Source organism: Nelumbo lutea, chromosome 3 (assembly GCF_056320005.1).
Source record: "Nelumbo lutea isolate HS-2025 chromosome 3, American lotus-T2T, whole genome shotgun sequence".
Lineage (NCBI taxonomy): Eukaryota > Viridiplantae > Streptophyta > Magnoliopsida > Proteales > Nelumbonaceae > Nelumbo > Nelumbo lutea.
Window position 1 is genome coordinate 41,821,387 of NC_142686.1, and position 17,285 is coordinate 41,838,671.

General features: G+C 35.9%; 1 protein-coding gene across 2 annotated transcripts; it reads left to right on the forward strand.

Annotated features, from left to right (window-relative positions):
* The first annotated feature begins 4,510 nt into the window (after positions 1-4,510).
* On the forward strand, positions 4,511-16,094 carry LOC148864489 (putative polygalacturonase). Of its 2 annotated transcripts, none has more exons than XM_088979501.1 (7): positions 4,511-4,888; positions 4,978-5,226; positions 5,649-6,041; positions 12,189-12,309; positions 13,845-14,019; positions 14,904-14,974; positions 15,296-16,094. In XM_088979501.1, the coding sequence occupies exons 3-7, from the start codon at positions 5,703-5,705 to the stop codon at positions 15,934-15,936; spliced, it is 1,347 nt and encodes a 448-aa protein (XP_088835627.1). In that variant the 5' UTR covers positions 4,511-4,888; positions 4,978-5,226; positions 5,649-5,702; the 3' UTR covers positions 15,937-16,094. The 2 variants fall into 2 exon arrangements, with proteins under 2 accessions (XP_088835627.1, XP_088835626.1); XM_088979500.1 differs by having other exon boundaries at positions 4,564-4,848.
* Positions 16,095-17,285: the final 1,191 nt, after the last annotated feature.

Sequence of the window (17,285 nt, forward strand, 5' to 3'; positions counted from 1 at the left end):
ATGCGGTGGTCAGCTATGTGGTCATACAAGCGTGACCGACACTGTTGGCTTTTTTTTTTTCTTTTTCTTTTTGTTAAAAGAGTTAAGGGTCCATTTGATTTGTAATTGGAATCGGAACCGAAATTCTTTGGAATTGGAATCAAAACTCTTTGGAATTGGAATTGGAATGGTTTATTCTAGTTTGTTTGGTTCAAATAGGAATGGAATAAGCATGAATGAGATTTCATTCCCAAGGAATCAGAATGGCAGAGAATGACTATTACCTCAAATGGAGGAATGCCATTCCAACAGGAATGGGAATGAGATTCCGATTCCACCCAACCAAACAGTTGGAATTGGAACAATCCATTTCAATTCCAATTCCAATTCCATACCACTATTCCCGTTAACCAAACAGGGCCTAAATTTACCTCATGAACTCTGTTTTTCTAATAGATTTAAATATACCTTATGACTCGTTTATTCCTCATTTTCTTTCAAAATTTCAAAAATAAGTACATGAATAAATATTAATTAAATTTGGATAAAAATCTAGTTAAATGCTACTATGGTCTACCCTTGCCATACATATGACTTCCTTTCCCTCGCATCTCCGATCCCTACTTTATTCTTTATTTTAATTTGGAGCATTCAAATTAAATAAAAAGGAAATTAATGAAAGCAAGCATAATGTACCACTACAAATTATTGAAACAAATTCTTTCTTTTAAGTTAAGGCTCAGTTTGGAAGAAATACAAATATAAATGTGTAGAGTGCAAAATCTTGTATTTTGTATGTATTTACACTGTACATATTTGTGTTTGTACTCTTTCCAAACTAAGGCTAAAGTGTAAAAAAATATTAATAAAAACTTACATTTTTGTAATTTTTAGTAATCGCTTCAGATCTCCCTAGAATCAACCAAATCTTTGCCATATTTATCCATGGTTGTAATTACATATCATTAGCTAATAAATAACCTGTGCCATTCAAGGGTAGATGGGAGATGACTAGGTGAGGGCTTTTCATAGAGGAAGATGAAGGCACTCTGTATTTGGAGAAATGGTGTATTTGAGACATCAACACATCACGTACAACTTCTCTTCACTATCGTTCATCACAACCATTATCAAATAAATATTTGAACTTGGGCAGCTATCCATCTCCTTATTGCATTTAATGATTTTAAGACTAGAAGCATAACCCTGCATACTCCAGCCATTAGAAAAAGAAGAGATGTGAATGTTAAATTTACAATCTCGTGTTAAAAAGGCATAGAAGGGCAAATTAGGATTTTAAAATTTTTAAATAAGTTTACATGTGAGGTTTCACAAATAGAGGGTATGTTTAAGTCCAATGACCTAAACCCGTAAAGTATATTTTAGTCTATTTGAAAAACTTAGGTACCTTAAGTCAATTAATAAAGCCCCATGCATGGTATGTTTAAGTCTTTTACCCTTTTTTTATCATCATTGTTACTCATGCCTTATTACAATTATATAGGGTAAGATACATGAATTTCGTCTCGTCAGTCTACATTATTCAAAGTCATGTCCACTTAATACTTAAATCATTTTTTACTACTTCCATTCATGCCCTTTGTTGGTCAACCCTAAACTCTTTTAATCCTTTTAATGTGTAACAAATCATTTCTTTTAATTATCAGAGTCGATGCGTTTCTGCCCACGTGATTAATTGAACCATCTTAATCTACTCTCTTTCTCATCTATCACCTATTGTAACTACACTTAGGTTCCTTCATATAATTTCATTCCCAATCCTATCAATACTAGTTTTTTCACTCATCCATCTTAGAATTCACATTTATGATACAATTTGTTTTTTAGATATGTTTCTTGATTGCCCAACACTCTACTCCATATAATATAGTTGACCTTACAAATGTTTTATAGAATTTTCATTTTAATATAAGTGGTATTCACCCATCACATAAAAGTTCAAATGCATCCCTCCATTTTTTTCCTATCATACTCTAATTCTTTGGATGATGTCCTCCTAAATCTCTCCCTTGTTATAAATTATTAAACCAAAGTTCTGAAAATGATCACATCGAATTATCTCTTGGTTTCTAATCTTAAGTGTATCTCGATTTATACTCCTACTATTACTAAACTTACATGTCATATACTCTATTTTAGTCATACTTATTTAAAACCTCTTGTTTCTGAGGCATTTGGCCATAATCTTAATTTTGCATTTAATCCTTCATTAGTTTCATCAATTAAAATAATGACATCCACAAACATCATGTACCATTGAACTTCTTCTTGAATATGTTTAGTCAATTTGTTTATGATCAATACAAATAGATAAGGGATTTTCTTTTTTTTTTTAATTAAAAAATAAATTAAAAATATATTAGAATTAAACTTTCATTAAGTGCAATAGATTTTAGAGATTCAACTATTATTCAGTTTTTTCTTAAATTAATTTAGTATTAATTCAATGTTTGTTTGTTGTATTAGAATTTTTATTTAATGTGAAAACTAAATGCCAAAAAATTAATATAAAAATTAGATGTTAGATAAAATTAAAAATAAATGAATAAATCAATTAATTTGGCCATTTCACTCTTAAGCAAAATATTTTATTAATTCTCTCTAGTTTTAATCTTATATTAATGAAATTTCTATGTATATATCAGATTAAAATTTTAATTTAATACAAAAATAATATAGTAATTAAAAAAAAAAGGATTCATGGATATGTGTGTAGAGAATTATTAATTATTGGAAAAGTATCTTTTTCAAAGCTAATATTACATGCACTAAGACAATCACTATGTACAATCATCGAGGCCCATGACATTACAAGTTGTAAAATAAAAATATAAGAAATTGATAGAATGCAAAGTATAAAAATTGCAGAAAAATTGACCATGTTTCTATATTATATGTTTATCATATTAAAAAAGTGTGGTAAATAAGGGTTATTGCTATTAATGATAAAAAGGTCTAAAATACAAAAAAAAAAAAAGTATCTAACATGTGGCCTAGTAATCAAGTCAAAATAGTTCAATAGTTCAACTAGATGGATTATTATGTTGTTGGTAGAGTAAATGTTTCTCAGTAAGTAAATAGCTCATGTGCTAAATGGAACAATTGGTTGGAAGCACGGATACTTGGTAAGATTTTAGCTATAAAAGCAATTTAGTAAAAGTGGACAATTTATATATATTTGTGTTTAACCCATATATGCATTTTTGGGATTAGTGTAAGAGCATGTGTTATTTACTTGTGCAAATTTGAATTTAATTTATTTTTTTTTTACTTCAAAAAGCCCAAGCAAGTATTCACTTTATATAGTACTAGTGTAAAAATATGCGAATAAATGACAAAGATATAAAGACATTATATAACCACATTTAAATTTTATGATGTACGCCAAAACTAATGCAAGTATATGTTTTATTATAGTATAGATAGATAAAAAAGGGTTGGATTTGATATGGGATTTCTTAAAATAGATTGAGTATGTATCCACTTGAATCCAAATCTAGATTCATGACATTAAAAAAAAAAAAAACTACATTGATGAGGCAGCAAAACAGAGGCTAGAACTTTTCAAAATTGGACTCAAATTTTGTTGTGTATCACAACTCCTCTATGATGTTTGAAAAAAAAATCAAATACAAAGCTACTTAAACTTGTCGACCAATTTAATGAAAAGTGAAAATTGGGGTGGGGAAGAATTTTGTGATTTTACAATTTGACTATGTAATAATATTTTGAATTTTATATGAAAAATAATTAATAGTTTATATATTTTTTACAGGTTTAATCAAATAATTGAAAAAGTTAATGTTTATTAATGCTATTTTAATGCACTCTCAAATATGGAGACGATCTTGCATTTTCCTGTACGAAAAGAATTTGGGTTCTGAAAATCAACCCGCTTCGGCTTTTGGTGAGGATACAGATTTGGAAGGAAGGTGGATAAGGTTTAGAATTTGAAAAACCCTCTCTTAACCCGTTTCATTGCTATCTCTACTTGGAGTCTCGGACCAAATAACTGGTCTATAGGGTTGTCAACGGTCCAGGTTTTGGTTTGAGACAGGGTAGAACCATTCTGAATCGATTGTTAAAATTAATAATACTAGAACAAAATCAGCCCGATCGGTTTTATTGTTTCAAAACCGGTATTGAACCATTTAGTAATTGGGACAATTGGGTCTAACCCGATTGGACCTGACTAAACAAAATCCCTATTAATACCTAAGACCTATATTTTTTGATAAAAAATATTTTATTCAATAACCTATTATTAGTAAATGTGACGAATAGAAAAATGGAAAGGGTTTTAGATTTTAAACTAGCCTAAAATTATCATGTTAGATATGCAAAATACTTATATCGGTTCAGGTCTAATCGGTTTGGGACAGCCAAAATCAGTCCCGAACCAATAATAATCGGTTCAGGTCTTGTATTCCCATTGAACGATCACCAACTGATGGTGGCAGGTGGCAACTCAGTTGGTAAGTTAATTGGAGACTTGGGATCAAATCCGGTTGCTCGCAGGCCCGTCACAGCTCATATATCACAAGATTCACAACTTTGCCACTCGGGGGTTCCACCACCAGGGACTGGTCCTGATTCCTGAACGCGTTATCAACTGGACGACAGAAAACGAGAGGATGGGACCTAGCCGTGGTTGTCCTTTTCTTAAAAAGAAAATGGCACTATTGTCACTTTAACTCACCTTCTCCCATCCTTCTCTCCCTCACCCCCCCCCCCCCCCCTCTCTTACTCCACCGAGAGTCTGAGAGAAGACGAACGCAGCTTTGACAGTGTTCCTCCGGAGAAATCCCAATCATTTTAATGGTTTCCATTTCAGCTTAAACATCACAGGTTTCGAAATACTTCTTTGATATTCCTTATTACTTTCTGGGCAAGTACTGATATCATTTGTCTTCATCTCTGGTGGTACCTGTTTTAGTTTAATTTATTATATTAATATTATTGTTTTATTCTCTGTAGATGGATCGCCATTAACTACTTTTCTTTTGTCTGGCGCCTTCTCCTCGGAGTATTCCGTCTCCAGTTTTAGGGCTTTTTAAGCAAATCTTAATCTCCTCTGGATTTGCTCCCTGTCACTGCTTCCACATCACCGCACAAGAATCTGCTTTGGAGTTTCCTCGCAGTCCACGCAAATCTGCTTCATTTTGGAGCTTTCGCTTCACTGAACTAATCGACTACATTTTGGAGCTTTGTATTTGGAATTCTCCGGTAAGCAACAATTTCGATCTCATTTTCCAACTCTCGTCGCTTTCTGAACTTTTTTACATGAATAATCTTTACTCCCCCAAACCGCCTACTTTGATTTTGCAATTCTGATTTTTTTAAAAGCTGGGGTTTAGGTAAAAAACTCTAAGCTATTATCGTTTGTGAGTTGTGATTATTTTGCGTATGATTCTTTATTTGATAGAAAATAAAAGAGAAACAGAAAGTTGAGGGAGGGATCATTATAAATTTTGTGAAATTTTTAAGAAAATATTTCCTCAACTTTCTATTCTCTTCTTATTTTCTATCAGACCAAAAACAGCCTTAGTGATATCATTTTATATCAAATCCTTAGCTTAGCTTCCATCTATTTTCCATTCTTTCTCGCCATTAAAGCTTTTCTTCGTGGTTTCGGTCCCCATTTACAGAGGTTCTGGTCAACCCTTCCATTCGGGACTGGGGGACAAAAGAGGTGAAAAAAAATGCTTCGATCTGTTATCTCCTTGCTCCTCTGCTTCTCGGCCATGGCGCCGTTCCTGAAATATACGTCGGCTATCGGTGACGTGATAACATGCTCTGGGACTGTACCGATGAGATATCGGAGCGACAAAATCTCCATCACGGACTTCGGGGGTGTCGGAGATGGGCGTACATTGAACACGAAAGCGTTCAGGGCAGCGATATACCGGATTCAACATCTGAGGAGGAGAGGTGGTACGCTACTCTACATCCCTCCAGGCGTTTATCTTACCGAGAGCTTTAACCTTACCAGCCACATGACTCTCTACTTGGCCAAGGATGCCGTCATAAGAGCTACTCAGGTAAGTAAGCCGTAATCTGTTGTATGTAACTATGTATAAACATTGTACTTTCCACGGGAATTTGATCATTTTTGTCCAATGATTTGTATTCCTCTCACCCCTCTTTGCGATGATTGTGATGATGATGTTTATTCATGGCGAAACTAATGATAGAATTTTCTAGCCCCAAGACCGTGAAGTGATGCCAAATTCACGGACAGGATGTGGTTTATAGGGGTAGAGGACTAAGTAGTAGGGGGGGCTGGAATTCAGAATTCTGCATCGTGTGTTTTTGTATTTCTCCTTTTTTTTTTTTTTTAAGACAATGATTTGGACATCGTGGGGATATACTCTTCATGTGGGGTGTTATTATTAGTTAAACAGCACCTACCATCAAGCAGTTGCTGCTAATCCTAGCACAAGAAACACAGCATGTGCCCATACCATTCCCCTTCTTTTATTATTATTTCCTCCAATAACGGTACTATAGTGCTTCACTGCTTCCCTTCTCGTCATCCGTTACCCATGCTACCCAAAAATCTATAATATTGAAGAGTGCATAAATGCGTGCACTTGCTGCAAATAATATCCCTAATATTTATTTATTTAATGACCATATAAGGTGCCTAAATAATGGGCAGTTGCGTTATAACTCCTTTGGTATTGGCTGTCATGTCAAGTTGTATTGATAGCAAAGTTGGCCCCCCAAATGTCGGATACGACAGTTGTGGAGCAGGAGGAAGATTATAATGATTTCTATTTGTCTATTCATTTTATTTCATGCCTATTATTGTCATGGAAATTGGAAAGCCTCTTTACGTGAACGGGATCTGCTCCTCCTCAGATGCACATCCACCGTGCATTGGGAACATCTTCTATGAATAATAATTTATATAAGTACGGGAGATATTCCCAATGCATGGTACGATATGCGAGTGAGGCGCCCTGTGTGAGGAGTAGATCCGGTCTCCTCCCTCCCAACCCCTACCCTCTTCAAGACTCAGATTAGATTTTCAGAATCCAAAACCCTCCCCACACATGAAAATGCAAGACCCTCCTCAACCCTACCCCTCACATTTAGGGACGGGTTGGGTCTAGACCCCACATCTAAGTTCTTATTATTTTCTGTTATATATAAGTAATAAACAAGTAAAATAGCATGAACAAACATCAAAATGTCTAATAATTTGATTAAAACGTGTAAAAGCCACAAACTATCAATTATCCTTAAAATAAAATTCAAAATATTATTAAATTAGTATGCCTTCCAACAATATGAGGGTCATGTGTACCCTAATACTGTACCCTACCTGTACCCATACGGGATGTAAAATCCCAAAACCCGTCTTTGCCCCAAAATTCGTTTTTCAAGCAAAAAAAACCTGCCCCGTCAAGGTGGGTAAGGGCAGGTACCCACCAAGTAGGGTAGAAATTTCCATCCCTAGGTATTGATGCAGTGAACTCCAGTTCCTCTTTTTTTTTGGTACCAATTAATAAGAGGTTCCATCAAATCTGGGGTAGCAGGTTCAAATAATCTATAAGCAAGTATGATTAAGAGAATTCATAATGATAATAATATTATTATTAGAAAGATCATTTACACCATCCAGTTTCACAAACCAATCTGTGACTTGATCTACTTTCCTGTAGGCAATGTATTAGTTTTACAAAATGTATCCTATGGTATCCAAGGGCGCTGAGCTTTATTAAACTAGGCTTGTTTAGCCATATGAGCTCAAATTCAGGCCCATGCTTGGCTTATTTACAGTGGCATTTAAGATAAAATACTTTTGCAATTGCAAAAAAAAAAGGGCATAGTGATATAAAATATTGCCTTCAGGGGAATCCCCTCTACTTATTTTTTAAGAATGAATGTTATTCAAATATGTGCTTTAGGGTTGAAATAGGACAAGCCAAGAAAAACCATGATGTTAGTTTTAGAGATAGACAAATTTGTCCCAACTCCAATTATCCTTTCCAAACCTTATCTTATTAACTTCCTCTTAATCACTGAGCTACTTGATAGGTGTTGACCTTAACTTGGGTCGATTAAGGGATGGATAAATGAGCAAAATAAAAAAGCTATTGATCTTGAATTAATTACAGTACAGGGGATTAAATAAATCACTAATAAACAAATGAAATTTAATGAAGGATAAAATCACCTATTTTGAGAAATTAATGAGAGGTTCTTCTTGAGCCATCTTTACTAAATGCAAGTATTCAAACAAAATAACCCTTAAATAAATTTAAGTTCTATCCTTAAAAAACAATATTCTATATCATTGAGCCTTTTTTAGAATTTTTTAAAAAGATTTTAAGTGCAACAAATTTCATACATAGTCCTGCATTCCTAACCGGAGGTTTATGTATTACATCAAAATCAATTTGGCTGGTCTCCAAAGGACTCTGGCGCTGCTTATTAGGCCAATGAATTAGATGGGCAAGAGTCAACTGATCATATTTTTCTTCTAATTTTTACTTTTTGGTTGGTCTCTATCCATTGACCAGTATTTGCCATTAAAACATAACAAACTTGTGGCACAGTACTCCATTTCGAAGGTTGGGTCTGGGCCATTGGACCAGATTGGGATCTGGGACACCACAATTTGTGAACTGTCCAATATTTAGAAGCTTTGGAGCCACAATACACTTGATCCCATTTTCACCATGAAGCATGATACCAGTAATTTTTTTCTGCTTACATTTAGATAGTGGTATCTTCTTTTTTGATCTATCCAGTAGGATCCTGATCCTCTAAATATGGAAAACTGGTATCTGAGTGTCCCAGGATGCAAATGTAGGTCATGTAGCCCCAGACTAAAGATTGTCCCTTGGGAAGATAGAACTTGGGGTTCTAGTATTACTTTTAGAGTGGTTTGGCAGTTAAACCAGGGAACCCGTGATGCTTACAGCTTTCCAGTTCAATGTATGATCCCATTTCCACTTTCCAAAACATTGGCATGAAAATCATAAGCAGATGTACTGAAAATGTGATTAGATGAGTGCCTATGGTAAAGGATAAAGGTCATTTGTCATCTTTATCATTTTTTGTTTCAGAATCTGGACCAGATTGGTATTTTAACCCGAGATTTTTATAGATACTGCCAAGAGGTGTGGGAGAAAGATTGTAATGAGTTGGATGAGGATCAGCAGTCTATTTTGGCTGTAGGGGAAGAAGGTTCTAATAAGGAGGTTTGTTTGAGTGAGGTGATTACTGAGATGAAGGGAGTTGAAGTGGTTACTTGAGGAGAACGGTTTACGGATGAAAGGGTTAGCAACCAATCAAAGGTGGAGATTGATAGACAAATTAAAGAACAGGTTGCAGCTGATAGGTTAGTTGATGGAGGAAGTTTTGTTGAAATTGTGGCAGGGAAGCTAGAGAAAGATTTGGGGAGAAGGAAGATCAAAGCAGAGGAGAGTTTGGTAAAGGAGAATAGAGAGATATGATTCTCCTTGAACTAGCAAGGGGATCAAGCTCTTATCAGCTGGTCCATGTGACCAAAGTATTTTCCTGGCTGAAAGATGGGCTGTTTAGGGCTGGTCCTTGCTATCAATGTAAGGAAATGTACAAGAGGAAGAAGACATTAGTTAAAGCAAGACACAATAAGGAAAATTTGTACGGTTCACCACAAGTTGAAGATCAAGATCTTTTGCAGATAAAGGATGCTGATCACGTAAGTGTGCAATCAGAGTTTGTTGATTCAACTTCTGTTGGTGAAAGAACAGATTGGGATGGCAAAGATTCAGATGTAGTGGAGAGTGAGGATGAACATGTTTTAGATCAAACAAGACCACTTGAGAAAAAGTTGGATCTAAGATAAAATGGTTGAGGCAGCTCCTCTCAAAATAGCCTTTTTTACATGGGTAGCATCATTGGGAAATTTTGTTTAACATCTGAAAACCTGGTGAAGAGAGGAATGATGGTGGAGCCTAGCAAATATATAATGTGTGGTGAAAACTCGAGGACATGGAACATTTATTCATGCATTGCAAGTCCACAAGGGAGCTATGGCTGAAGGCTTTTGAGATGCTTTGGGGTGCATTTGCTTTCCAAAAGGTTAGCTGGAGTTACTATATGAAGCTGGAGTCTAGCTGGTCTATCAAAAAAAGGAAAAGTTATTTGGGAAGTAATTCCACCAGTTGCAACGTGGACAATATGGACAGAGTGGAACGGGAGATTTTTTGAAGACAAATACAATACAATAGGCACAATATTGAAAGGATTTTGGAGAAGAATATTCTCTTGGGCGGTAACACATAGGCTCTTCAAGAGTATTGCCATACAACTCTTTTTTTTATGGCAATAATCTTTTTGTATCTAGTTGATTAAAATGGAATTTTGGGATGCACAAAGAAATTTCTGATTCCTGCTCAGTGCCTTATTCTGCAGGACAATGTAATTATGCTTCTCCTTTGGTTTGAATCAGGGGAGACGGGGGTGTAGAGGCTTTCGTTGGTATCAGGTTCTGGAGGTTGGCATTGGGCGGTTTTGGGTTGGAAGGTTCTTGGATAGTTGGATGTGGTATTTAGCTCTTGATTTGATTGTTAAGGGTGCCCTTGTGAGAGTTGGTTGTTTGGTTTATGTTTGGGACTCAGGAGGCAGTTGGTTTTGTTGTTTTTTTTTTTTGGCTGTTTTTTGCGGTGATTGTTCATCACTTGTCTTTGTATACAGCCTATCTTATTCTTAGTGAATTTCTTTTTTATTTGTCTTCCAAAAAACTGCAGTTTTTTTCTTGGATAACATGTTCTACCATAAAAACAATTGAATTGACCAACAAAATCAATACACATACTAGAAATTTAAATTTTATAGCAAAATGGAAGCTGTCTGACTTGAATTCGAACTTGCGTGAAGGAGCTTTGCTTTACCACCAACCACGAAATCTTGTTTTCATTAATTTATAGATAAATTCTTGTAACCAAATTTACTATTTGTTATTGATTTTAATCTTCAATACTTCAGGTTTAAATATTTCCCTTGCATGTCAGTTCCCTATTTCTTTTTCTTTTTTTTTTTCGTTTTAGTTATTGAATTATCCTTTTCTTTTTAGTTGCATCTTTTAATATAATACTTTACTAAAGTTATTATTTATTTATATTTTATAATTATAAGTAACGAAATCGGATTTGGCCCTCACAAAATTGTGCTCACACCATTCTCAGTCTTTTTCGTCGTGTATTGAAAATATCTCCCATAAATAAAAAGATATAAGTATGGAAATATTCCAATGTACAGAAAGGACTGTAAGAACAGTTTGAACAAAATTTTGTGAATCCGCCCTCATAAGTAGTACAAATGGGTTTGACAGATTCAACCTTGATAAGACTTAGGTTTTGACCTATTTGCAATAGCAGTCCTATCACTCGTCCAGATTTCAGAATACTAATTCATTTATTTGATGCTCTTGAGGGCCACCAGACGGTAAAATCTGGTCCTAAATCCAGTCCTAAATGTAATTGAATTCCTTAATTTAGAAAAAAAAAAGCAATCTGATATTGTCTACTTTCCAGAAACCAGAGGAACCAGACACATATCTACAATGTTATTCTCCTAGTCACATGTCAACAAATGCGTAACTCTGTTGGATGTAGTGCACTGCAACATAAAGTCATGCATTCTAGTTTAGTTTATCCACCACCAATATAAAATTATAAATATGATAGTTTTAAGAATTCCACCCACTGAACCTTAATTCTAGTTGAATGAAACCTTGTCTGAGACCCATTTTTGTACGGAAAATACTGCAGTGCAGCCACAAAAACCGGCTGTACTGTAAAGGCAAACCCAGCCAATCACACCCCGTGGTAAGTTACCTACTTGTGACCGGCAATAATAGGTCACAAGTCAGCTGTAATCCACAGTTATTAAAGATGATTGGCTCGATTTTGGCTTTATGGTGTAGCAATTTTTTTTGCCGTAGTATTGGTTGCCACTTCTACGATATTGTTTGATTGGTTATAAGTTTTTCCTGCCTTTCTAGTATCATAGTTGAACCCTTGAGCATATACTGCAATTTGATTTTAGATCTTTTTCAAGTCCTGATTGGGTTTATTGAGTGCCAAAAAATTACTTTGATTGTTTTGATAAATGGTAGAAAGTAGCACTGTTAGTTCTAATTAATGCTCTAGTCCTGTTGACTTTTCCTGCTTTACTTGATTGTACAGGATACATGGAACTGGCCTGTGATTGCTCCCTTGCCCTCATATGGGAGAGGGAGAGAACTACCTGGAGGGAGGTATATGAGTTTTATCCATGGGGATGGAGTTCATGATGTGATAATCACAGGTGGTTTCTGACTTCTACAACAGCTTTTTTCTGCTTGCTTTTACTACATGTGTCATTACCTGAAAAGTATTCTCTTGTGAACTACATATGAGTTTACTACATATTAGTCTGTCATATAGCAGAGCCTATTCCAAACTAGTGGTGTGAAAATAGGATTACATATTAGCATTGGATTGAAAATGATTGACCCCTGTCAGATTTCTCCAGATTCCGAAACCACATTATGTGGAAAACTGCCCAAAACTGTTGAGAAGGGCCAAACCAATAAGACCACATTAACCACCTGATTTGGTGATGATTCCATGTTCAAATGATTTTCCCTTTACTTTTACCTACTTTGGGCTATTTTATGAGTTTGAAGAATAGCCTGACCGTGAATTAACTAAAATGAAGCCAGCTTCACTTCCAATTTGCTGCCTTCTTCAGCTTTTAAACTATTTCTAAACCAGATAAGCACAAGTTCACAGGTGCATATTCATATGCATTTGTGTATGTATATAATTGTAATACCTGCAGCAATATATGTGAGGGAGAAAAAGGTGCCAGCATGACATAGAAGTATTAAGGCAATACCAGTGATTTAAAAGGTGCGCCTAAGCACACAGGCGAGGGGCATGGTACACGCCTGGTGCTCCTAGGTGCACCCCTAACATAGACTTGTTCGGGCTTGCCTCGAGGGGCATGGTACAAAGGTGACTCATAGAATCAAGAATGCAATATGTTTTACATCACATTAGCTACTTGAAGCAATGCAATTAAGGAGAAAAAGAGATTGTGGGCTTTACATGCTTGAAAATGCTTTATATGTTTGCTTTTATTTTTAAAATTTTTTTTGAATACGCTTTACATGTTATGTTTATGTATTTTAATTTTAGATAATAGGTTTTTTAAAACATTTGTTTTAAATTTTACGTTTACATTTTTTATTAACATTATTTTTAATTTTTTTTTGAATTTTCTTTTTTTTTTTTGTAATTTTGTGCCTTTCTTGAGAAGGCGTGTGCCTCGCCTTGTGCCTTGCGCTTTTAAAACACTGGGCAATACTTTTTATTGCATTCTATGCTGTATCTTTTTCCTTTTTCATTTTTTGACAAGTATTTACTTTTCCTTTATTTTTCATTTTTTCTGATTGATATTTTGTTGTATCTTTACCATGTTTTTGAAGAAAATATAATTTGAAGTGTGATGTGTTTTGTCAGAACCAGACCATTCACAGAGCTGCAAAGGGAGCTTGGATATCCTGAAAGCAAAAGCTCTGAGAACACAGAATCCAGCTGCACATCAAGAATATCTCATGTACATGTTTCTTAAATTCATGGAGAGATGTTCCTAATGCGTGGCTGGCTGCCCATGCTTGCAGAGTCTTTGCAGGGTTTTTCTTTCAGGATATACTTGGGCCAACTAGGCTTTAGAAAATTATGAATACTTGAATGTCGAGTCTGATATTGAGTATGATTTCAAAACAGAACTACATTTTCTTTTACAACATATATTGAGTGGAACATTTTATAGTTAAATAACTAGTGCTTTTGCAGGTGAAAACGGGACAATTGATGGCCAGGGAGATGTATGGTGGAACATGTGGAGGCAGAGATCCCTCCAGTACACAAGACCAAATCTTGTTGAATTTATGAATGCCAAAAACATCATAATTTCCAATGTGATCTTCCGCAACTCTCCCTTCTGGAATATTCACCCTGTTTATTGCAGGTAACAATAGATGAAAACATAAACGTGTACTTAAATCTTGTTCAGGAAGTTCAATGTGATTTTGGTTATTCTCTCTTATGATGCATGTTATTGAATGAGTGTGATTGATGTAATATTTTGTAAACATTGCTGGGGTCAGGGAAAAGTGGATACTGGATTGTCTTAAACAAAATATCTCCAGTTCATCTGCTGAAAATATATGGCTTGGGGGACCAGGAACACCACTTTTGTTGGGTTGGGGAGGGGGGAGGAAGATATATGTTCTATCAGGTTATGTTGAGAGTTGGTCCTTCTCTATATCCTCTCAAAGCCTTACTCTGTAGGATCCTGTTAAGTGCCAGTGGAGTATAGAAGCTATAAGGCTTAATATAGAATTGTTTCCTTCCAAACCAATATATGGTCATTCAAGGGACCTAGGACATGGAATCCAGATGACCAAGTAGGGAAGAACTTTATATTAATGCATACTTGAATTGTTCAGGAAATCAATATGATTTTGGTCATGCTCTGTGACGAAGCATGTTATTGAATCTGAGTGTGATTGATATGGGGTCGGCGAAGATGAGAAACTGGACTGGAAGAAGATAAATGGATTGGAGGACCACAGATTTCATGCTCCCAAAACGTTACTCTCTAGGGTCCTGCTAAGTTCCAGTGGTGTGTAGAAAGAAGTTACAAGGCTCAATATGGGAATGTTTCTGGTTCAAGGGACCTAGGACATGGCATCCACATGACCAAGTTGGGAAGAACTTTCTACAATTGTATATGCATATTTTTTTTTTTATGGGGCTAACTGGTATTCCTCTTCTTAAAGCAATATATATTAGGATATATGTAATTTATTTGATTAGTCTCAACTACTCATATGTCTTTGTTATTTGCAGTGGTGTTGTTATCCGATACGTTACCATTTTGGCTCCTTTTGACTCACCCAACACAGATGGAATTGATCCAGGTTACCTCTAATTTAACTCTAATGCGGTGGTAGTATTTGTAACATATAATTGTATAGTCTTCCTGTCCATATATGTAGGCTGTCTACCAGATTGGGGGCACAGCTTGATCTGATTGCCCTAATTTCTTCTTAATTATTTATAGTATTAACTCCCAAAGAAACTTCCTGCTTTTGGCAACAAGAGAATATCCATAATTGTCAGCAGGGACATCAAATGACTAGGATCATTGATTTAATGTCTTAGTGCAATATTAGGTAGAAATGTTTCTATAACCCAGACAGTCCCTTGAATTTTGTAGTTTTAACTATTTGTTGACGCAGATTCGAGCTCCAATGTTTGCATAGAGGATTCATACATTGCTACAGGAGATGATTTGGTGGCAGTGAAAAGTGGGTGGGACGAATATGGCATCTCCTATGGCCGTCCGAGCTCTGGCATCACCATTCGACGGGTTACAGGTTCATCCCCTTTTTCTGGAATTGCAATTGGAAGTGAAACCTCTGGCGGGGTGGAGAATGTCTTGGCAGAGAACATCAATCTGTATAACATGGGTATTGGTATCCATCTGAAGACAAATATTGGCAGGGGAGGGCTCATAAGAAATATTACAGTGTCAGATGTGTACATGGAGAATGCACAAAAGGGGATAAGGATAGCAGGGGATGTTGGAGACCACCCAGATGACAAATTCAATCCAAATGCTCTCCCTGTTGTCAATGGTGTCATGATCAAGAATGTGTGGGGTGTGAAGGTTCAGCAGTCCGGGTCAATACAGGGCCTGAAGAACTCACCGTTTACACAGATTTGTCTCTCCAACATCAACCTTCGTGGTGCAGTGGCGCCAGGAAGTACTCCATGGAAGTGCTCTGATGTTAGTGGGGCGGCTGTTCAGGTAAGCCCTTGGCCATGCTCAGAACTGATCAGCACCGGTAGGACTGCTTCCTGTTCAAGTTACTTTTGAGATGTTTATGATATTAATGTCAGCACGGGTATCAGTTTAAGACATTTATCCATTAAACTGCAAATGTATAATCCATCTAGTAATGATAGACGATTCTTTTTTTTTTTTTTTTCCATTGGACAAAAGCTCAATGAAATGAAAATAAACTGTTCCTGCAATCTCAAAAGGAAAAGTAATTTATTCTTAGCTTACGGTTGTCCTGAAACTAAGTAAAGCCTCTTCTCGTCTTTAGGAAAAAATCCTTAAATGACCTTGAGGTTTCTGAAGTTGACTTAAACATACCCTGTGCCTGAGGTCAGTGGACTGAAACATACTCTCCATCACTAAAACGTTACACGTTTGCCCTTTGAAACACTTGTAAGTTCAACCAATGCTTTCTTGTGTGTTGAACCAACCTTCCATTCTTTCTTTGTTCCTTACAACCCTAACAGAGCAGCAACTTCCCCTCCCAAGTCGAAGCAGTTTGGACGTATGATGCCAACCGTGGCAACTGACAACAGCACCCGGTATAAGGACATGTATGACGCTCACGAGTCACGACAGAGCTGCAACCCCCCTCTCATTTTAATTTTGATTATTAAATCCTCTTTCCTTGTTTGCTGAAAATGGGTTTCTCTGAATCTGTCAAAATAACCATTCTTCTGTAGTTCCTATTCATCTCAATTTCTCCAATCTGTGCTCCAAAGCTAGAAAGCTAACAACTCTACCGGCCACCACCTATCTTTTAACCTATCACAATGGAGCTTTAATCGAAAAAGTCCCTTTTCTATTCTCTGATACAGTAAATTCACCCCAGTTTAAAATCCATTGTTGCAGACTTGGAAACAACAACGAAAGGCTTCCTCGTCTACAACATCTTCGGTTTCTCAGTGGTGGATAATAGGGATGTGAATGGGTCGGGTTCGGCATGGGTTTGCCTCAACCCGAACCCGACCCTCCAGCACCCCGACCTGACCCATCTTAAAAATACATGATTCCCGAACCCAATCCAATCCTATAGAGTTTAACTTGATTCCGACCCAGCCTGACCTATATAATTTCAAATATATTTTTTAACACAATTTGAAGACCTAAAATACATTAATTTAGATAAGAAAATTGTTTTATAAATTTTTAAGTGTTATTTTTTCATTTAAAAAAATCAAAATCAATATATAAATAAATTATAAACTTTAAGCCTATAAAATTAAAAGGCAAAAAATTGCAAGAATATATAGGATATCATGATCTAGCAGGTGGGTCAGCCAAAACTAGAACCCGACTCAAGTCAAAGAATCAAAATCATAGATCCTAGATTTTCGAGTTAGGCCAAAAAGCCGATTTGAAACCCTGAAGTCTTGTAATCGTTC